This window comes from Xenopus laevis, chromosome 3L (genome assembly GCF_017654675.1).
Source record: "Xenopus laevis strain J_2021 chromosome 3L, Xenopus_laevis_v10.1, whole genome shotgun sequence".
Classification (NCBI taxonomy): domain Eukaryota; kingdom Metazoa; phylum Chordata; class Amphibia; order Anura; family Pipidae; genus Xenopus; species Xenopus laevis.
In genome coordinates this window covers 51,431,771-51,455,821 of record NC_054375.1, presented here as the reverse complement: position 1 = coordinate 51,455,821, position 24,051 = coordinate 51,431,771, and the positions used below count along the sequence as shown (strand labels likewise).

At 40.9% G+C, this 24,051-nt stretch overlaps 1 protein-coding gene across 3 annotated transcripts in view; it reads right to left on the bottom strand.

Moving 5' to 3' along the window:
* Positions 1-1,118: 1,118 nt before the first annotated feature.
* The window catches only part of arhgef37.L (Rho guanine nucleotide exchange factor 37 L homeolog), a 49,480-nt gene continuing 26,547 nt past the window's right edge, over positions 1,119-24,051 (bottom strand). For all 3 annotated transcript variants that reach the window (XM_018252187.1, XM_041586212.1, XM_018252188.2), the window contains exons 7-15: positions 12,741-12,940; positions 10,599-10,729; positions 9,052-9,156; positions 8,215-8,313; positions 7,780-8,112; positions 6,459-6,587; positions 5,004-5,205; positions 4,530-4,711; positions 1,119-2,823 (exon numbers count right to left, since the gene is read on the bottom strand). In XM_018252187.1, coding sequence (XP_018107676.1) covers positions 2,608-2,823; positions 4,530-4,711; positions 5,004-5,205; positions 6,459-6,587; positions 7,780-8,112; positions 8,215-8,313; positions 9,052-9,156; positions 10,599-10,729; positions 12,741-12,940 — 1,597 coding nt within the window. In that variant the 3' untranslated portion in view covers positions 1,119-2,607. The remainder of the gene's footprint in view (positions 2,824-4,529; positions 4,712-5,003; positions 5,206-6,458; positions 6,588-7,779; positions 8,113-8,214; positions 8,314-9,051; positions 9,157-10,598; positions 10,730-12,740; positions 12,941-24,051) is intronic.

Genomic DNA, 24,051 nt, shown 5'->3' with positions numbered 1-24,051 from the left:
TCCTTTCAAAACATTTACTGCAGGATGCTGTGTACTGCTTAACCTGTTCTCTGCAGGAGGCTGTTGCTCTTCTCCTGTTTTGTAAGCTGGATCAATTGCCAAATTGCTGCTTGTGCTTTGCCGTGGTGCCCCCTTGTGGATAGTGCTACTTGCTAACATCTAACATGTAAGAGGAAGTTTGTGGAGCACCTAATATGTACTAGGTAACTAAATGCTTGATCATTTTGTCTTGTAAATAGACCATAAGCACAGGAGGAGGCCCTCAGACCCAACAGGCTTCACAAATCAATCTAAACACTATCCCACATCTCAACAATCACTATAAAATACTGAGTTTATTTATATCAATATATTAAAAACACACAAACCCCCATGAATTTTCACTTTATTGCGTTTCATACCTCATGCTATTTATTCATTGTCCAATATGAACTGAGACATATATTTGTGGAGAAACTTTTGACCAGAAATTCTTTCATATTCTCATTATACAATACCACGCTTTTAGAAAATAAATGTGATGGTATACGTATGACTATGGGTTTGTACCACTCTATCTACTTTATGTTGTGGGTAACCTGGATCTTATCCTTCTATTTGGTGGCTGCAACCTCTTAGCACTAGTGCAGTGTCTGGAGATACTTTTGTATCATTTGTGTCATTCTTATAATTCAATCATCCATCATCCATATGAACAGTCATCTGCCTGTGTGTGATTTGTTCCATTCCCGAACACCCATCAATCAATGTATTATGTGGATTTTGTGAAAGGCTCAGTGATAATTCTTCTATGTAAACATTATATTATTCTTGTGTTTCTTTTCTTTCTTTCTCATTTTTGCCTCCTTTGTTTATTTGTTTACCATTTTATATCTGACATTTATATCAGTAATGTCAACTAACCCCAAGTAATCAAGGTACCATGGCAATACAAATATATCCTGATATCTACACTTCCTCTGCTTTTAACACCTTTCTTCCTCCTCCCTGCGTATGAGCTAATTATTATTCCTTTATTTATATAGCACCAACATATTCCACAGCGCTTTACAGAGATTAAACATTATTCACATCAGTCCAGTCCCTGCCATGTAAAGCCAATGCAATACAGCCAGTAGTAGGTGTGAGTCATCATGAGGAGTGTTTATTGTCATTATAACAGCAGCATCAGTCATCTGTATATCTGAAAGCAAATAATTACAGATAATTCATTCAACTTAATTGTTTGCACATTTAATTTTAGAACAATTGTCAGATATTAACAAACAGCCAGGAGGTTCTATTACGTGTTTCCCCCCTCCCCTCTTAACACTTTAACTCTTTGAATGCTGTACCCAGTGGCATAAACACACAACAGCCAGCTCAGGTGTAGGATGCCCACCCGGACGCCCACCCCAGCAGAAATCAACCTTTTTTTTGCATGTTACAATGGGATAATGTTAATATCACAAAATATATTTACACTCTTGTGCTAGGATCTGACAATTCTTTAATGTGAATTCATTCCTTTGTTTATAAAAGATCATGTTCAGCAATTATGGGACATCCAGAGAAAGAATTACTGTGCAACAAAGCAACAGGTCCTAATAAAAGTGCTTCTGCTATAACGGCCCAGAGTTACTTTACTAGATGGTAAAGAGTCAGCAAGATAAGATTTGAAAATGTTCAAGCTATGGTAGATAAGGATGCACTTGACAAAGGGCCCAGTGAGGCACCAAACTATGTCTATATGCCACTGTGAGCCAATAAAGCACTTTCAACATCCAAACCGCTAATCCAGTGAGCTGCTGATTCTCCACTACTTTCATAAAGTTTCCTCTACGTTGAGCACTCCAGTACTTGCTACAAGCTATGGTAAGATGCGCCTTTTATGGCAGAATAACAGCTTCACAGTTTATAATTGCAGATTTTTAAAAAAAATACATTCTTCAACCACATCAAAAGGCATTTTAGCGTCAATAAAAATGATGTTTATTGGCTGCCAGTAAGTTAGCTTATTTACAATATATAGTTTAAATGAATAGAATTAGTGTGTGTTGGGCAGAGCAGTCAGCTAGATTAATATTCCTTGCTGTCTCTGCACAACCATGTCAGCATTATGTTAACAGATACAGTCAGGCTTTATCCATATTAATATAATATAAAAAAGTGACAAACCATGACCTCCTTGGGGATGCTTTATATATGCTAAAGTAAATGCTAACGTAAAACCCCATTCTAACCAGATCATGCCCAGTTCCATCTGGAAATGCTCTCAATCCACCCCCATATCACACCCATGTTGCAGTAAACGTTGTCCCTTATCCAGTGTGAGGATCAGGACTTGGGGCGTAGGGATAATTAACATTGGCTACACAGAACATCCAGTGATTATATTTCAAAATAGTATGATTTATGGCATTGAGGGTTTGCATTGCTTACAGTTTCAGTCACAGTACAAAATACAGTTGTTATATCGAGCTGCCACCCTGTGTGTACTTGGCAGACTTGCCATTAGTAGATGATCCTGCTGTACAGATAATTATAATAACATGCATGGAGTCCAGGAATCTAGCACTAAGTTCCCTATATTTTCATGAAATCTTGCACTTTATAAACTGGAAGAGCTTATTTTAATGTTGGCACAACAAAGCCATAAGTATTCTGCACAGGCACCCTCAAAAGATAGCTAGATGGCACGTAGCCCCGCTGTCCCCGAACCTCCACAAGGCTCCACTCTGTGCTTCCCTTCTTGTCATGAGGTTCCAGTACAGTTACAGGTTCTCCTGCTATTAAACTGGCCTCATAATCACTGCGGGCAGTGAATCCATATCCTGCGATGATCTGCAACAACCAAATTTTATTAGTTCCGAAAGGTAGAGAAGAGATCAATGTAATGGCCTTAGCCTCCACGTATTCATAGAAATCATTCCAAAAGTTCCCCGGGTATAAAGTTAATAGCAACTAATAGCCGACATTAAAGCAGCTAAAAATATGTACAGGTATGGGATCTGTTATCCAGAATGTTCGGGACCTGGGGTTTTCCGGGATAATGGATTTTTCCATAATTTCGATCTTCATACCTTACGTCTACTAGTTAATCATGTAAACATTAAATAAACCCATTAGTCTGTCTTTGCTTCCAATAATAATTAATTATATATTACTGTGGATCGATTACCAGGTATGGTTTTATTAGTATAGAGAAAAAGGAAATCACTTTTAAAAACTGGTATTATTTGATTATAATGGAGTCTATAGGAGATGGCCTTTCCGTAATTCGGAGTTTCTGTATAACGGGTTTTCCGGATAACTGATCCCATACCTGCACAACAATGTGTATGCAATAATGTTACAACAATGTCATAGCGCTGCACACAAAAAAGTAAAGAAACATACACAGTCAGTGTGGCTCAATAGCAACCCCATCAAAATATATGGATAAATATAATAAATATCAAGACTTGTATCTTGATACTATATATCCGACTTATCAGATTTTTTTTTAAGTTTTAAACTATGCCTTCAAACCATACAGTGAATAAAGAGAAGTATAATTTCTCTGGTGAACCAGGGCAGGCTCTATTTTTACATTTTAAAACAAATTGGGCCTTGTCAAGTTGAGTGTTTTACCAAAATTTCAAGGCATGCAACTACCTTATTAGTAGTATCATAGTCTAGTTCAGGGATCCCCAACCTTTTTCACCCATGAGCAACATTCAGATTTAAAAAGAGTTGGGGAGCAACACAAGCAGGGAAACCGTTCCTGGGCGGTGCCAAATAAGGGCTGTGATTGGCTATTGGTAGCCCCTATGTGGACTCTTCATCTACAGGAGGCTCTATTTGACAGTACACCTGGTTTTTATGCAACCAAAACTTGCCACCAAGTCTGGAATTAAAAAATAATCACCTGCTTTGAGGCCACTGAGAGCAACATCCAAGGGGTTGGAGAGCAACATGTTGCTCACGAGCTACTGGTTGGGGATCACTGGTCTAGTTGTATGACACGCAGGGATTATACATCAGTCTCTGCCCTTATGGAGGTTACAGTCTAAAATCTATCACATTCACTCTACTAGTCCATTATAATCCACAGATATACTGTGTCCCACTCTTGAGTCTCTTATTCTCTTTCATTGAGCATAGGGTTTGAAGGAGTTCAATAGTCCAATTATCTTTGGAAGCTGCATTGTTAAGATGCTCAGAAGTGTGCAGAACAATGTTTATTCCCATTACTGCTATGCAAAGGTAGGTGAATAGTAGTAGGCAGACTGCTAGGGACCAAACTCATGAGTGTCCTCACCATTGAATAAATGATTAAAAGAATTATAAACCTGAGATTAGATGACGATTATAAACTTAAGTTCATTTTACAACACAGCACAATGTAAATACCATAAACTAAAAAAAAATAATAATGTAGATCTCATGTTTACTTTAAAGAGGCCATTGAACTCATATAATTAGACCGAAGAGAGAGAGAGCACAGATTAAGACGTCACATTGTTTCCCCTATTTTTTAATCATTTACTGAACATGATTCCACCTACCTGGAAAACTGGAGTCATATTCTGGGATTCAGAGTAGATGGATTGTGGGCGCTCTAGTGGATTAAGTGAATGGCGCCTTTTTTCCACTGTTTCATTTGGGTAAAGAAAGTTCTGGGACGGCTTTGGAGTGTGCAATGATTGGTAGGGCTGAAGTTTGTTACAGGTTACAAATCCTCTTGTGCCTGCCAGATAGATGCAAATGGAATATACAGTAACATATACTGATTTAATCCTCTCTTTTAAAAAAAAAAAAAGAGAAAAGGGCAAAACAAGTCCCATAGCACTGGAGTTTGCTAATATTCATTGTAGTGTTGTAGAAAATGGCCCTCTATAGAAATAAATATTTATAAACAGATTTTCCTTTATGAATAGAGTAGAAGCAATAAAAAAAATGAGTGTTTGTACGTGATAGGATAAAGCAACTTTAGCTACATGACTTTTAATAATTGTCTTGCTGTGGTGAATGTACTTTACCTCCGGCTGTGTCCACCAGCCATCTATATGTGTTCCCTTTAGTATCAGATTTCTGCAGCACGGCTACAACTTCGAAACGATGCAGAGTAAGATCCATATCCCGACTACCATTAATATTGCTCATCACCTGATAGATCTCCTTCTGGTGGCCGTGACGTTTTATCAACTTCTGCACTTGCAGAACAATGGCAGGATCGTGATCCTACAAATAGAACAAATGATGTTTCCCACTAACCACACAAAATATCATTGCGAGAAGTACAGTAGTTATGGGTAGGGATGTAGCGAACTGTTCTGCGGCGAACTTGTTCGCGCGAACATCGGCTGTTTGCGTCCGCCGCAAGTTCGCGAACGTCGCGCGACGTTCGCCAATAGGCGTTCGCGTCAAAATCGTTCGACCATTCGATCGCTAAAATCGAACGATTTTCGTTCGAATCGAACGATCGAAGCCATTGGATTGAATGAAATCATTCGATCGAATGGCTTCGATCGTTCGATTCGAACGAAAATCGTTCGATCGAACGATTAAAATCCTTCGAATCGAACGATTTTCGGATGTTCGAAGTTCGCAAACTGTTCGCATTTTTTGCCGGTGTTCGCGAACGGCATTCGCAAACACATACTCGGCGGTTCGCTACATCCCTAGTTATGGGTGACGAATTATCTTTTACCATCTCTTCAAAATATATACATTAAGGGGGTTATTTATCAAGGTCCGATTTTTCTAAGTATTTCTAACATAAAAATCCGATCAACTCTGACTGCCCGAATGGACCTTATCTATCATTAAAAAAGTCCGAAAATATTGGGTCGGGCAAAAATCTGATAACTTCGTAGCTTTGCCTGAAAAGTACACATTTTTCGCACTTTTCTGCAAATATTATGAATTTTTCTGAATTTTCGGACATTTTGGTCCAAAATTCCCGAAATTATTGGACAACATCACAGACACTGGGATCTTCCCGTTTGCCTTATACAAGACCTTGAGAGCTTTGAGGTAATGGATTTTCAGAGTCTGACTTTTAAGACCATCGGGCTTTAATAAATTCCGAAAAATTTGTAGTTTTTTTTTTAGTCCGGAAACTACGAATTCTTCGAATTTCGGATATTTGGAGCATAATTAATAACCCCCTAAGGGGCAGATTTATCAAAATGTGCATTTAGATCCTAATAAATAAAATCTTACTCACGTTCTATTCATTCCTTTGGGATTTTCAGAACCATATTTATCAAATGGTGAGTTCTAACTTTCACACATTGATAAATACAATTCCAAAAATCCCATAGGTATGAATAGAACATGGGTGAGTTTTTATGTATTAAGCACATTTTGATAAATCTGCTCCTAAAAGTTACCTACAGGTCATGTTGATCCCTGCATGGTGACTATAAAAAAATATAAAGGACAGATGAGTTCAACTGAGATGGGAAAGAAAGTTTTAATAATAAACCCACCTGTACTTCAGGAGAAGGCATCTGCTGCTCAAATTTTTTGGTGAGTTCAGTTAACTGGGCAAGAGAGTTACTGATCATGTCCTCTGCCTGTTTCCTGAAGTCCACCTCTGGAAGCTTGCAGTCTGGGGTCTGTAATAAAGGAAAGCACATTATATATCTATTACATTATAGCCTGGTGTGCTGCATTCCATACACTGTTGTCATTAGTGTCATTTCTTGCACTAAACAAGAAGTTACAACCAGTTGCACTTTTTAATACCTGTGTCACTTCCTGGTTTTCTGAAACACTGTTTGAGAAGTAGCTAGTGAATCAAATTACAAGCTCCTCTTTAGAGCAGAGACACACACTCGGGGAGATTCGATTCGGGGAGATTAGTCGCCAATCGACAAATCTCTTCTTCTTCAGGGCGACTTATCTCCCCGAACTGCCTTCCCGCCGGCTAGAATGTAAATCGCCGGCGGGATGGCTCTCGAATTGATCCATTTCCGAAATTGCCCGCAACTTTGAGCAACTTCTGAAAACGAATTGCTCCGAGTGGCATCCCGCCGGTGATTTACATTCTAGCTGGCTGGAGGCAATTCGGGGAGATTAGTGGCCCTGAAGAAGTGGAGATTTGTCGCTAAGCGACTAATCTCCCCAAATCTGAACATGTGTCTCAGCCCTTAGCTTTGCAGATTTTAGGGAAGGGTGGAGTTTGTTTATACAGTGTTTATTGTCTCTTTTTTGACACATTTCCTTGTTTATATGGGGAAATGTTAAGTTCTTTCAGTAATAATTATTGACATTTGTTTTCCTCCAGGGTAACACAAAGTTTAATTTGTAGTAGTCTGTTTTGCCTAAAATCAATTTAAATGCAAAGTCAGAAGCATTGTATCATTTCTAATACAGCAAACAGGTGGAGGCCTATTTATTAAAAGTAAAATAAGAGGTTTTTGAAACCACGACTAAACTCACTCTCACTCTCTAAAAACACAAATGTCATGAGATTTATTAAAAGATCCGAATAAAAAAAGTACAAATTGATAAAATTGCTGAATGATCTGAAGAAAATATGAATACCTCTAAAACTCTAAAAATTTGAGTTTTTCAGAAAATAACCCGGAAAACATTAAAAAGTAAGAATTGATTGAAAATGGTCCAATAGGATCAGCACAGCTCCAAGTCACTTGTAAAGGACCTCAACAGCTTTTACCCCTCGAAGTTTTGTAGTATAGGTTTTCATGGTTTTTACACCAGGAAAACCACAAATTTTTGGAGACTCGCAGAAAAAATAGAAATTTGATTGTTAGTAAATCGGCCCCTTCGTCTTGACAGATTCACCTGAGAAGCTAAAGATTCCGCTGCTCGCCATCCTTCTTGTGCCAGTTCTTTCTGAAGACCAATGAAAGATCGTAAGAGCTGAAAAAGCAACTGGTAGGAGAAGGCAATGCACTGAGGCAGTTCAGAGAGCAGCCTTGAATGGAATCCGAAGTAAGCATTCTTGATGTCCTCTTCTTCGTATGTCATTTTGCCCCCTGTCTCTTGTAATTTGCTTTCCAGATTCTCATAGTCAAGTAGCTTGTCCATACGCTTCCGGATAAGGTTCTTGGGACCTTTAAGGCATTGTAATAACTTGATAAGAGGCTGCCAGACAAGTAGGTCCAGTCTTCTGTTCTGTGAGATGTACACAACATTTTTGTCATTACAGTGATGCATTTTAAAACCAAACACTATAGTTATAAATGATATACAAAAAAAAATGAGTCAATCACTTACATATTCTGGGAACAATTTCTGGGAAAAATTCTGAAGTTCAAAGACTGAAAAGTCTGGGACCTCCAAAGAATAGAAATCAAGCTGAACGGCACTGAATTCCTGAGAGCAACCAAAATAACAAGGTATTACATATAGGGCAATACAATCAAGTCCAAAACATGTTTAATTTGCTTGTACAATGATTTACAAACTGTATATTAAGACAGATGTTTATAATTTTTTTAATTCCTGGTATTTATATAGTGCTGACACAATTCAGCTGAGTAGTGATGGGCGAATTTATTCGACAGGCGCGAATTTGTGGTGAATTCCCGCGATTCGCCTCTGGCGAATAAATTCGCGTAACCGCAGCGAAAATTCGCCAGCGAAAACTCGGCAGCATCAAATATTTAGCCGGGAAACGAAACACCCCAAATTCGCCCATCACTACAGCTGAGATATTTTTGCTTTGCAGAGATTATACATTATTTACATCAGTCCTTGCCCTATTGGAGATTAAAATCTAACGTCCCTATCACATTCACACACACTATAGTCAAATTAATCAGGAGCCAATTAACCTGCCTGTGTGTTTTTGGAGTGTGGGAAGAAACTGGGGTACCCAGAGTAAACCTTTGCTGACACAAGGTGAACATACAAACTTCATGTAACTCCATTACATGTCAGAGTGGATCACAGGAATGGAAAGCATGAAATTTATGAATGAAAAATACAACACAAGTGTATGAAACATATTCAGTGGATTGTGCATTCCAATCATTATTTTGTTTGCAAAAACAAATAAAAAAAATAAATCATATTAGTATCAATTCAGTTGAACTCATTTGGCAGCCTTACCTCAAGATTTTTCACATAGCTGGCAAAATTATGCTTCAGTGTTTTAACAGCCGATTCAAGAATTTGAAAATGTTCTACCAAACCATCGAATTCTTTGTCTTCTCTCTGAAAACACAAAGACAAAGGTAACCCAGGACTCTTTTCTTATAGCGTTTAATCCAATAGTGCTGAAAGATAATGTATCACTGCACTCATCCCATCTCTATCCTAGAGAAATCTACACAAACAAACCTAGAAAGTACCCCTAAAAATAGAATATACAGGCTAATATGATAAAGCTGCGTTTTTGTTAACACTGGTCGATTTTTTTAATTTTACAATGGTGTCGGTTTGCATTGAATCATACTAGGGCTCATTGATAAACCCCCACTGTGTCCTATGCCACCACTTGTTTTATTTTGAGTAATGCCATATCTCCACCCTGCTCTTTTAAAACAATAATGCAGATTTTTAAAAATAATTTTTCTCTGTAATAATAAAATAGCACCTTGTACAGTGTCAGACCTCCAGGGCCTCCACACACCCCCCCCCCTGGGCCCCGCGGCATATCGTCCTTTGGCCCCCCCCGCCCCAGTCGCAAAGTTCCCTCCGGGCCCCTGCCCTAGCTGCAACCCCCCTGCGGCCTCCCCTGTACCTCTTCTCTTCCCTCGCCCTGCCTGGGGTTAGAGAAGGAGGTCAGGCATAGTGGAAAGAGTTAAATATAGGGAGCGGGTTTGGGTTGGCAGGGACCACGAGGGCCAGTTTATTGGTTTATTTAATTTTTAATTTTAGGTAAACTAATTGTATGAAGATCCAAATTACAGGAAAGGTCCCTGGTAGAAAAATGCAATACTCAACACTCATCAAAAACTAGTGTTTGAAGGGAAACAGATAATCTTTGTTTTACAATGGTAACACGATTAGTAACACAATCTGACAATTTAAAATGTTTAATGAAAGTGAATTGGAAGATTGCTTAGAACTGGATTTTTTTTCAATTTGCAGAAACTAATTTTATGTGACGATCCCCTTTAAAAACAACCATCCTGCGTGGGTCCATTTTTTGGGACCTGTACCCAACCAGTACCTGCAACCTTTAATCCGCAACCCGGACCCGCAACCTGCATTCTTACCCGCTTGGAACCGCTACCCGACCCGCAAGTACCTTAACCGCAACCCGCGACCCGCGACCCGCTGACCATCAAGAATCAGGAAGTGCTGTCATTGTAAACCAGAAGTGACATCATCGGAAGTAAACGTGATCAGAAAAAAAGGAGTAAAACAGGAAGTGCTGTCATTGTAAACTGGAAGTAACGTCATCGAAAGCAGACATGACCAGAAAAAAGGAGTAAATATCGCTATTGAGAAGACCCGTGGCCCGACCCATGACCCGCAAACCTGCAGAACCAACGGCCTGTATCTTTACCTGCACCCAAAACTTCTACCCGCAACCTGCAGGGTACTGCAGGTTTTTGCGGGTAACCCGCGGGTACCCGACCCGCTGCAGGACTCTATCCTGCTTTCCTGTAAGAGTCCATGGTAAGAGTTCTGTTACTGTCTGTGCTTACCTTTGGAATGATGCCTGCCTCATACATGATTCTGTGGCTCAGGCGTTTATATTTTTTGGAGATGGTACCGGTGCTTAGGGATGAGACTTTTTCCATCAGAGTTTGCTGTTTCAAGCGGTGATATTTGCTTCCTACACAAACAAACAACGAGCAGACTGTTTCATAGATAGATAGATGATAGATAGATAGATAGATAGATAGATAGATAGATAGATAGACAAAATGACAAACACATCTGATATTTAACATTGTATTTGTGACAAAATTAATATATACAGATAAATTGCTCTTATATGTGGGGGCTTATTCTTGCGTTCCCCTGCAGAGGTTTTTTATGCATTCATCTGCATAGGGAAGCCAGAGTGTAAGAGTCATATCCATTCTATTCTGATGAACTGGAAGCCCAATGGTGCCATCTACTGACAGTGTTTAAGTATATACACATGTCTATGAAAGTGGCCCGTTATGTAGGTACTATCTGGGGTGCATTCAACTTCCAAGAATCCAAGAAACTTTATTGTCAATATACTTATTACAGTGTATTGAAATCTCATTCCACCTAAGCTGCCCCGAGGTGCAGAATAATAAAAACAATATATAGTTAAAAGACAACTCAATAAATACATAAATAGAGTGCTTATCAGTAATATTATAATATTATAATATAAAAAATGGTATACAGTATTCTAAAAATTTTGCCAAAAGAAAAAATAGCCTCTATTTACCACTGTCTCCCTCCAGGGAACTATAGGTATTTCCTAAAACTGTAATCTATACTCAATATATCCAAGGTGACAGGTGCCTTGTGTTTATCATCGTTTACCATTAATCTTCTACAAATATTTATTGGCATGTGCATCTTATACTAATGACCATTTCTAACAATGATCTATAATACTTAATATATTGTAAGTGACATGCACATATAATGATCATTTACAGATAATGATCATAAATACTCAATACATCCAAGAGTGACCTGTGCTTGCTAAAATCCTCTCTCTAACTATACCCCAAAAATAAAAATATTTCTAGCTATATCTTCTAGCTATATCTATAACCCACTTGCTCATTTCCTTCAAGTCAAAATGTGCATTTATGTGCATTTTTTTAGATAGATTAAAGCAGGATAGTCTCTTAGCATAAAGTTTTTGTAGACTCAAAATAATGTGCATCACACCAATACTTGCCTGCAGAGCACTTCCAGATATCCCTTTATTTTTAGCTGGGTGCATGCACAGTATAGTGTTCTTCAAAGAACTACTATACCGTACCGTACTAATGTGCCCCACCCAAGGCAGTGTAAGGGACACCCAGTAGCAGGGGAAATCATGGCAGCAGTGCAGTCTGGAGAAAGTACCCAAAGCCAGTCTATTTTAAAAAATTATCACCCCCAGTTTCTTTTCCTCGCAAAAGCTATCGTTTTTTTACTAGTTACAGGTGTTGGATCCGTTATCCAGAAACCCATTATCCAGAAAGCTCAGAATTACGGAAAGGCCATTTCCCATAGACTACATTATAATCAAATAATTCAACTTTTTAAAAGTGATTTCCTTTTTTTCTGTAATTATTAAACGGTACCTTGTACTTGATCCCAACTAAGATATAATAAAGCCCAATTGGATGCAAAACACTCCTACTGGGTTTAATTAATGTGTAAATTATTTTTTAGTAGACTTAAGGTATGGAAATCCAAATTCCTGAAAGATGCCTTATCCGGAAAACCCCAAGTCCTGAGTATTCTTAATAACAGGCTCCGTACCTGTATATCTATAATCCATGATTACTGCGTGTTGTCTGGGCATTCATAAGATAAGAATTAAATGCATTGTTCCTGTTCACAGCACTGACCTATTGTTTCCCTTGCTCATTAGCCATACTCTTATTGCAATTGCATATAAATCCACTTAACCCCCTCTATAATATAAGAATCTTAATACTTTATTGCCCCTAGAAGTGCATAGGAGAACCTACTGTGCATTAATACATTTCCATATATTTTAGTGGGTTCACATTTCAAAAGTTTGGAACTACTTTCTAAAACCAAACTGTTCAGTTTAAAAGCAGGCAAGTAAGTAATCAAAAAAGCAAAAGTTGACATTATACTAGTGCTTCTTCTTAAAAGGCACCCCCAGATCTCACCAGCTTCCTTGCATCTCTTGTATTCATTGATGTTTTGATTCACCTCCTGCATTGCAGAATATGCATTCTGTATGGCGACATGTTCCTCGCCATTTGGGGGACAGTTCTTCAGGATGCTCAGCAGTAACAGGGGGTACTTTGTGATGCGCTGCACAGGCATGACCAGGATGAAGCTGATGTCGCTACATTTGGGCTTAGACCTGTGTGCATACATGCAGAATTTGTTTAGGACAATAACAGAAGTACAACTGTAGATAGGGATTAAATATCCATAGCCATACAGCAGAAATTTCGCAGTCTCTCTGGGGAAGTTTAGCATTGTAGTTCTCGTCGTTTGTACAAAAAATAGCAGTGTCTGTTAATGTAGGAATGCACACATCCATGTCTGTGCTGCACAATGAAATCCACCTGTCTCTATTGTCATGGAGAGCAGAGAAAGCGGCAGAACTATCAAACTGGATCCCACCACTGTCTGTCAGCAGTAAAGTTCTTTTCTCTTTCTAGTCACTAATATAGGTTTTTTATAGTTCTTTATGGGTGAATGTAAATGGAGAGTCTCTACTGAACTATGATGAGTTCTACATCTCCTTTTGGTAAATAAGCCCCAGAGGCAAAGCAGATGCCATATTTTTTCTGCCTGTGGGACACAGTAGACATTGGAATTTCAGACAATTTGCAGATTTCACTACATATATAGAAAGTGCTGGAGGGGAGCCATTAGGGGAGCCATTAGTGCAGTTCAGCAGATACAGCAGATAAATTAACTAAATTAACTAAGTGTCCTTCTTGCTAATCAATAGATGCTCTGTGAAGGTGTAAATAAGTCATTTGTCACTATTGTGATTTTTTTTCCTATTTAAAGGGGTGAATAACTTTTAGGGGCCCATTTACTTAGCTCGAGTGAAGGATTAGAAGAAAAAATGCTTCGAATTTCGAAATGGTCGAATATGGCTACTTCCACCATCGAATAGGCTACTTCGACTACGATTTTCGACTTCGAATCAAACGATTCGAAGTAAAAATCGTATGACTATTCGACCATTCGATAGTCTCTTTAGTCTCTTTAAAAAAAACTTCAACCCCTAGTTCGCCACCTAAAACCTACTGAGGCCAATGTTAGCCTATGGGGAAGGTCCCCATAGGCTTCCTAAAATTTTCGAAGTCGAAGGATTTCAATTCGCCAGTCGAATATCGAGGGTTAATTAACCCTCGATATTCGACCCTAGGTAAATCTGCCCCTTAGTGTTATAAAAAGGCCAATTCTAAGCAACATTTCAATCTTCATTATTTTTTTATATATATAGTTTTTAATTATTTGACTTCTTCTTCAGACTCTTTCCATCTTTGAAATGGGGGTCATGGATAGGGATGTAGCGAACGTCGGAAAAAAAGTTCGCGAACATATTCGCGAACTTGCGTCAAAAATGCGAACGGTTCGCGAACGTCGCGAACCCCATAGACTTCAATGGGAAGGCGAATTTTAAAAGCTAGAAAAGACATTTCTGGCCAGAAAAATGATTTTAAAGTTGTTTAAAGGGTGCAACGACCTGTGCCATGCCAGAGGGGGATCAAGGGCAAAAATGTTTCTAAAAAATCCATTGTTGACACAGGCTGCGTTTTGTGCTGTAAAGGGCAGAAATCACACTACATTTCTAAACCTGTGTAATAAAATGCTTTAAAACGTCCGGCGTCTACATGCCAATCAAGTCGTGTAAAAGTTACAGCCTGTTCACACGCAAAGACGAAACGCGGTGCTTACTGCAACGCAAAAAGACGCAAAGAGCTTTAATGAATGATACCGTCAAGTGAGCAAATAATAGTTGTTAATTACTAGTTGCTTGTCACCTCCAGGATGTTCGTCCTGTTGGTGGCAATATTTCTGTAGTGGTGTGTTTAGCAGTCACCATGCTTGTGCGCACGTGCACGGTCAGGCAGAGGTAATTCAATGTACAGTGAAGCGAACCAAAAAACACTGATTCTGCAGTGTGGGCCCAGTTTTGGTCTACTTTATTGATCACCTGCGGTGACCATAAAAGATGCGATTTTGCCACTGTTGCAGAACCCTGAAAAATTAGGCATGTGTACTTTCCTGAAAAATTATGTTTTTTTTGTCGCAGCCACTGAACCAGAAGTCCAGAAACAATATGCCATATAAATGCTGAAAATATTAATTTTTTTTTGTGGCAGCCACTGCAGCACAGAGGCCAGAAAAAATATGCCATATAAATGCAAACAATATTAATTTTTTTTTGTCGCAGCCACTGCAGCACAGAGGCCAGAAAAAATATGCCATATAAATGCAAACAATATTAATTTTTTTTTGGTCGCAGCCACTGCAGCACAGAGGCCAGGAAAAATATGCCATATAAATGCTAACAATATAAAAAAATTTTGTCGCAGACACTGAAGCACAGAGGCCAGAAAAAATATGCCATATAAATGCTGAAAATATTCAATTTTTTTGGTCGCAGCCACTGAAGCACAGAGGCCAGAAAAAATATGCCATATAAATGCTTAAAATATTCTGTTTTTTTTTGGTCGCAGCCACTGCAGCACAGAGGCCAGAAAAAATATGCCATATAAATGCTGAAAATATTCTGTTTTTTTAGTCGCAGCCACTGAAGCACAGAGGCCAGAAAAAATATGCCATATAAATGCTGAAAATATTCATTTTTTTGTCACAGCCACTGAAGCACAGAGGCCAGAAAAAATATGCCATATAAATGCTGAAAATATTCATTTATTTTTGTCGCAGCCACTGAAGCACAGAGGCCAGAAAAAATATGCCATATAAATGCTGAAAATATTCAATTTTTTTGGTCGCAGCCACTGAAGCACAGAGGCCAGGAAAAATATGCCATATAAATGCTGAAAATATTCTGTTTTTTTTAGTCGCAGCCACTGAAGCACAGAGGCCAGAAAAAATATGCCATATAAATGCTGAAAATATTCAATTTTTTGGTCGCAGCCACTGAAGCACAGAGGCCAGGAAAAATATGCCATATAAATGCTGAAAATATTCTGTTTTTTTGGTCGCAGCCACTGAAGCACAGAGGCCAGAAAAAATATGCCATATAAATGCTGAAAATATTCATTTTTTTTAGTCGCAGCCACTGAAGCACAGAGGCCAGAAAAAATATGCCATATAAATGCTGAAAATATTCAATTTTTTTGGTCGCAGCCACTGAAGCACAGATGCCAGGAAAAATATGCCATATAAATGCTGAAAATATTCTGTTTTTTTTAGTCGCAGCCACTGAAGCACAGAGGCCAGAAAAAATATGCCATATAAATGCTGAAAATATTCAATTTTTTTGGTCGCAGCCACTGAAGCACAGAGGCCAGGAAAAATATGCCATATAAATGCTGAAAATATTCTGGTTTTTTTGGTCGCAGCCACTGAAGCACAGAGGCCAGAAAAAATATGCCATATAAATGCTGAAAATATTCTGTTTTTTTTGGTCGCAGCCACTGAAGCACAGAGGCCAGAAAAACTCAGGATTTACCTGGATTCAAATTAAACCAATAGGGTTTGCACCCTAGTTTGTAACGGTGGTGGAGGGAGGAGGACGCTAAAGGACAGCTGTATGTGGAGTCATGAGGCGTGCAGAGAAGGACAGCTGCATGGGGAGTCAGAATCAGAAACTCAGAACAAGTCTTCCGGCGTGCAGTAACCCTCCGAGATCCACCCCTCATTCATTTTAATAAAGGTCAGGTAATCCACACTTTTGTGACCTAGGCGAGTTCTCTTCTCAGTTACAATCCCTCCTGCTGCACTGAAGGTCCTTTCTGAGAGGACACTTGAGGCGGGGCAAGACAAGAGGTTCATGGCAAATTGTGACAGCTCTGGCCACAGATCAAGCCTGCGCACCCAGTAGTCCAGGGGTTCATCGCTCCTCAGAGTGTCGATATCTGCAGTTAATGCCAGGTAGTCCGCTACCTGCCGGTCGAGGCGTTCTTTGAGGGTGGATCCCGAAGGGTTCTGCCGCTGCCTTGGGCTGAAAAACATTTGCATGTCTGACGTTACAGAGTGGCCAAAGTGCTTTGTCCTTGCAGGTGCGCTCGTGGCAGGATTACTGGCACCTCTGCCCCTGGAATGTTGATGAGTTCCTGAAGTGACATCACCCTTAAAAGCATTGTACAACATGTTTTGCAGGCTGGTTTGTAAATGCAGCATCCTTTCAGACTTGTGGTATGTTGGTAACATTTCTGCCACTTTATGCTTGTACCGAGGGTCTAGTAGAGTCGTGACCCAGTACAGGTCCTTCTCCTTAAGCCTCTTGATACGGGGGTCCTTCAACAGGCATGACAGCATGAAAGACCCCATTCTCACAAGGTTGGATGCAGAGGTATCCATCTCCGCTTCCTCGTTATCAAGGACTGCATCATCCACGGTCTCCTCCCCCCAGCCACGTACAAGACCAGGGGTCCCCAAAAGGTCACCACCAGCCCCCTGGGAAGCCTGCTCCTGTTGGTCCTCCTCCTCCACAAAGCCACCTTCCTCCTCTGACTCCACTTCTGACACCTCTCCCTGCGTTGCAGCAGGTGCCTGGGTTCGTTCTGGTGATTCCGACCAGAAATCGTGCGCTTCCTGCTCCTCGTCACGCTGGTCTACAGCCTCATCTGTCACTCGTCGCACGGCACGCTCCAGGAATAAAGCGAAGGGTATTAGGTCGCTGATGGTGCCTTCGGTGCGACTGACCATATTTGTCACCTCTTCAAAAGGTCGCATGAGCCTGCAGGCATCGCGCATAAGCACCCAGTAACGGGGGAAAAAAATCCCCAGCTGTGCAGATCCAGTCCTACCACCCAGTTCAAAAAGGTACTCGTTGACGGCCCTTTGTTGTTGCAGCAGACGTTCCAACATAAGGAGCGTTGAATTCCAGCGAGTCTGGCTGTCAGAAATCAAATGCCTGACTGGCATGTTGTAGCGCTGCTGAATGTCAGCAAGGCGTGCCATGGCTGTGTAGGAACGCCTGAAATGGGCCGACACCTTTCTGGACTGGGTGAGAACGTCCTGGAATCCTGGGTACTTGGAGACAAAACGTTGGACTATTAAATTTAACACATGTGCCATGCAGGGCACATGTGTTAAATTGCCTAGTCTCAACGCTGCCAACAGATTGCTTCCATTGTCACACACCACTTTTCCGATCTGCAGTTGGTGTGGGGTCAGCCACCGATCGGCCTGTGACTGCAGAGATGACAGGAGTACAGATCCGGTATGGTTTTTGCTTTCCAGGCACGTCATCCCCAAGACAGCGTGACAACGGCGTACCTGGCACGTCGAATAGCCTAGGGGGAGCTGGGGGTGCACAGGTGTGGAGGAGGAGAAGGAGGACCCAGCAGCAGAGTAAGAAGAAGAAGAAGACGAGGTAGAGAGCGATGGAGGAGTAGAGGTGGTGGCAGAACCGCGTGCAATCCGTGGCGGTGACACCAACTCCACTGTTGTTGTTGAGCTACCCATTCCCTGCTTCCCAGCCATTACCAAGTTCACCCAGTGGGCAGTGTAGGTGACATACCTGCCCTGACCATGCTTGGAGGACCATGCGTCAGTAGTCATATGGACCTTTGGCCCAACACTAAGTGACAGAGATGCGGTAACTTGGCTCTGCACATGTTGGTACAGGTGTGGTATTCCCTTTTTAGAAAAAAAATTGCGGCTGGGTACCTTCCACTGCGGTGTCCCAATTGCTACAAATTTGCGGAAGGCCTCAGAGTCCACCAGCTGGTATGGTAAAAGCTGGCGGGCTAAGAGTGCAGACAAGCCAGCTGTCAGACGCCGGGCAAGGGGGTGACAGTCAGACATTGGCTTCTTACGCTCAAACATGGCCTTCACAGAAACTTGGCTGGTGGCAGATGACTGGGAATGGGAACAGGTGGTCAAGGTGGAAGGCGGAGTGGAGGGTGGTTCAGACGGGTCAAGGAGAGCAGAGGTAGAGCAGTAAGATGCTGGACCAGAAGGAGTGTGGCTTTTAGTTTGCCTGTTGCCTTTGAGGTGTTGCTCCCAAAGTGCTTTGTGCTTGCCGCTCATGTGCCTTCGCATAGAAGTTGTACCTATGTGGCTGTTGGGCTTACCAAGGCTCAGTTTCTGACTGCACTCATTGCAAATTACAATGCTTTTGTCAGAGGCACACACATTAAAAAAATCCCACACTGCTGACTTTTTGGAAGTGTGCGATCTGGCGGTAACAGTAGAAGTTGGCGGAGTTGGCGGTATTGGCGGCAATGGCGGGTGCGTTGGCCGGCTGAACACAGGTGCCGATACATGTTGTTGCCCTACTGATCCCTGCGGGCTGTCCTCCCTGCTTCTTCTAAGTCTTATTCTCCTACTGCCTCTCTGACTCTCCGTCTCTCCATCTGAACTACCCTCCTCTTGCTCTCTTCTACTAGGCACCCACAAAACATCAATCTCCTCATCATCATTCTCCTCAGATGCATCAATTTCTTCTGACACATCACAGAAGGAAGCAGCAGCGGGGACCTCCTCCTCATCACTCATTATGTCCATCTCTATCGTGTTCTCTGCCAGAATTAAATCTGGTGTAAGGTCCTCATCTCCTTCATCTTCTTCTGGCAATAATGGTTGCGCATTACTCAGTTCAAGAAACTCATTGGAAAATAACTCCTCTGACCCCAGTGAAGAAGGGGCACCGGTGGTGGAGGAAGTGTTACGTGGGGTGGCCATAGCAGTGGAGGATGAGGAGGATGTTGTGGTAAAGTTAGAAACGGTAGAGGATGGGGTGTGCTGTGTAAGCCAGTCAACTACCTCTTCAGCATTTTGGGAGTTCAGGGTCATTGGCTTTTTAAAACTAGGCAATTTGCTAGGGCCACAGGATTGCATAGCAGCACGGCCCCTAGCACGGCCTCTGCGTGGCGGCCTGCCTTTGCCTGGCATTATTTTTAAAAAAACAACAACAACAACAAAAACTCAGTTGGTTTTTCTGGAAACGATAATACACACAGCTAGATGGCGGGTTGAAGAAAACACTGTGCAAATAATGCCTACAAGGTCAACGTATACACTACTACAGCGGTGGATACGGATTACGTAAAATATATGAATGCTGCTTGAAAAAAAGTAACTCAAGTGGTTTTTCTAGAGACGATAATATTATCAATATTTAGACAAAATGTGAACAAGCTCACACAGCTCGATGGCGGGTTGAAGAAAACAGTGTGCAAATAATGCCTACAAGGTCAACGTATACACTACTACAGCGGTGGATACGGATTACATAAAATATATGAATGCTGCTTGAAAAAAAGTAACTCAAGTGGTTTTTCTAGAGACGATAATATTATCAATATTTAGACAAAATGTGAACAAGCTCACACAGCTCGATGGCGGGTTGAAGAAAACAGTGTGCAAATAATGCCTACAAGGTCAACGTATACACTACTACAGCGGTGGATACGGATTACGTAAAATATATGAATGCTGCTTGAAAAAAAGTAACTCAAGTGGTTTTTCTAGAGACGATAATATTATCAATATTTAGACAAAATGTGAACAAGCTCACACAGCTCGATGGCGGGTTGAAGAAAACAGTGTGCAAATAATGCCTACAAGGCCAACGTATACACTACTACAGCGGTGGATACGGATTACGTAAAATATATGAATGCTGCTTGAAAAAAAGTAACTCAAGTGGTTTTTCTAGAGACGATAATATTATCAATATTTAGACAAAATGTGAACAAGCTCACACAGCTCGATGGCGGGTTGAAGAAAACAGTGTGCAAATAATGCCTACAAGGTCAACGTATACACTACTACAGCGGTGGATACGGATTACGTAAAATATATGAATGCTGCTTGAAAAAAGTGACTCCGGTGTTTTTTCTGGAGACGGTAATATTATGGATATTTAGACAGAATGTGAACAAGGTCACACAGCTCGATGGCGGGTTGAAGAAAACAGTGTGCAAATAATGCCTACAAGGCCAACGTATACACTACTACAGCGGTGGATACGGATTACGTAAAATATATGAATGCTGCTTGAAAAAAGTGACTCCGGTGTTTTTTCTGGAGACGGTAATATTATGGATATTTAGACAGAATGTGAACAAGGTCACACAGCTCGATGGCGGGTTGAAGAAAACAGTGTGCAAATAATGCCTACAAGGCCAACGTATACACTACTACAGCGGTGGATACGGATTACGTAAAATATATGAATGCTGCTTGAAAAAAGTGACTCCGGTGTTTTTTCTGGAGACGGTAATATTATGGATATTTAGACAGAATGTGAACAAGGTCACACAGCTCGATGGCGGGTTGAAGAAAACAGTGTGCAAATAATGCCTACAAGGCCAACGTATACACTACTACAGCGGTGGATACGGATTACGTAAAATATATGAATGCTGCTTGAAAAAAGTGACTCCGGTGTTTTTTCTGGAGACGGTAATATTATGGATATTTAGACAGAATGTGAACAAGGTCACACAGCTCGATGGCGGGTTGAAGAAAACAGTGTGCAAATAATGCCTACAAGGCCAACGTATACACTACTACAGCGGTGGATACGGATTACGTAAAATATATTATGGCTGCTTGAAAAAAGTGACTCCGGTGTTTTTTCTGGAGACGGTAATATTATGGATATTTAGACAGAATGTGAACAAGGTCACACAGCTCGATGGCGGGTTGAAGAAAACAGTGTGCAAATAATGCCTACAAGGCCAACGTATACACTACTACAGCGGTGGATACGGATTACGTAAAATATATTATGGCTGCTTGAAAAAAGTGACTCCGGTGTTTTTTCTGGAGACGGTAATATTATGGATATTTAGACAGAATGTGAACAAGGTCACACAGCTCGATGGCGGGTTGAAGAAAACAGTGTGCAAATAATGCCTACAGGGCAAATAATGCCTAAAAGGTCAACTTATACACTACTACAGCGGTAGTAAAATAAAAAAAAGTAAAATAAAAAAAAAATGAATGTTAAAAAAAAAAAATTAAAGTTGGTGCTGCTGAACTACTAGGAGCAGCAGATTAGCACACCAGTCCCACTCCCCAACACTGCTAGACTAATAGCACTGGGCTCTTATAGTAGTAGTAGTAGTAGTAGTAGTAAAACAACAAAAAAATAAATAAAAGCAGTCCTTACAAGGACTACTGTTATTGCAGCAGTCAGCAGATGAGATCAGAAGCAGGACAGCTGCCCACTGCAGCTACATACAGAGCACTGCAGTAGAAGGTAGATTACTAGCCAGCAAAGCTACCTAAGCTTAAATGTCCCTCAAACCCCTGCAGACTTCTGTCCCTCCAATAACAGAGCAGTATCAAAACGATTACTAGCCAGCAAACTTTCAACTGTCCCTGAAATCACTAACAGGCAGCAGCTCTCTCCCTACACTATCTCTTCAGCACACACAGGCAGAGTGAAAAAACGCTGCAGGGCTTCGGTTTTTATAGGGAAGGGGAGTGGTCCAGGGGAGAGCTTCCTGATTGGCTGCCATGTACCTGCTGGTCTGGGGTGAGAGGGCAAAAAAAAGCGCCAACAATGGCGAACCCAAAATGGCGAACGTCGCGCGACGTTCGCGAACTTCCGGCGAGCGCGAACACCCGATGTTCGCGCGAACAAGTTCGCCGGCGAACAGTTCGCGACATCTCTAGTGGATACGGAATATATTATTGCTGCCTGAAAAACGTCACTCGGGTGGTGTTTCTGGAGACGGTATTATTATTGATATTTAGACAGAATGTGAACAAGCTCACACAGCTAGATGGCAGTGGTTTGAAAATGAAGAACACACTGGGCAAATAATGCCTACAAGGTCAACGTATACACTACAGCAGTGGTGGATACAGAATATATTATTGCTGCTTGAAAAACGTCACTCAGGTGGTGTTTCTGGAGACGGTATTATTATTGATATTTAGACAGAATGTGAACAAGCTCACACAGCTAAGTGGCAGTGGTTTGAAAATGAAGAACACACTGGGCAAATAATGCCTACAAGGTCAACGTATACACTACAGCAGTGGTGGATACGGAATATATTATTGCTGCTTGAAAAACGTCACTCAGGTGGTGTTTCTGGAGACGGTATTATTATTGATATTTAGACAGAATGTGAACAAGCTCACACAGCTAAGTGGCAGTGGTTTGAAAATGAAGAACACACTGGGCAAATAATGCCTACAAGGTCAACGTATACACTACAGCAGTGGTGGATACGGAATATATTATTGCTGCTTGAAAAACGTCACTCAGGTGGTGTTTCTGGAGACGGTATTATTATTGATATTTAGACAGAATGTGAACAAGCTCACACAGCTAAGTGGCAGTGGTTTGAAAATGAAGAACACACTGGGCAAATAATGCCTACAAGGTCAACGTATACACTACAGCAGTGGTGGATACGGAATATATTATTGCTGCTTGAAAAACGTCACTCAGGTGGTGTTTCTGGAGACGGTATTATTATTGATATTTAGACAGAATGTGAACAAGCTCACACAGCTAAGTGGCAGTGGTTTGAAAATGAAGAATACACTGGGCAAATAATGCCTACAAGGTCAACATATACACTACAGCAGTGGTGGATATGGAATATATTATTGCTGCTTGAAAAACGTCACTCAGGTGGTGTTTCTGGAGACGGTATTATTATTGATATTTAGACAGAATGTGAAAAAGCTCACACAGCTAAGTGGCAGTGGTTTGAAAATGAAGAACACACTGGGCAAATAATGCCTACAAGGTCAACGTATACACTACAGCAGTGGTGGATACGGAATATATTATTGCTGCTTGAAAAACGTCACTCAGGTGGTGTTTCTGGAGACGGTATTATTATTGATATTTAGACAGAATGTGAACAAGCTCACACAGCTAAGTGGCAAGGGTTTGAAAATGAAGAACACACTGGGCAAATAATGCCTACAAGGTCAACGTATACACTACAGCAGTGGTGGATACGGAATATATTATTGCTGCTTGAAAAACGTCACTCAGGTGGTGTTTTTGGAGACGGTATTATTATTGATATTTAGACAGAATGTGAAAAAGCTCACACAGCTAAGTGGCAGTGGTTTGAAAATGAAGAACACACTGGGCAAATAATGCCTACAAGGTCAACGTATACACTACAGCAGTGGTGGATACGGAATATATTATTGCTGCTTGAAAAACGTCACTCAGGTGGTGTTTCTGGAGACGGTATTATTATTGATATTTAGACAGAATGTGAACAAGCTCACACAGCTAGATGGCCACTGGGCAAATAATGCCTGCAAGTGCACTACTATTGGTGCACTACTATGAAGAACAGCAAACAGCACTGGACA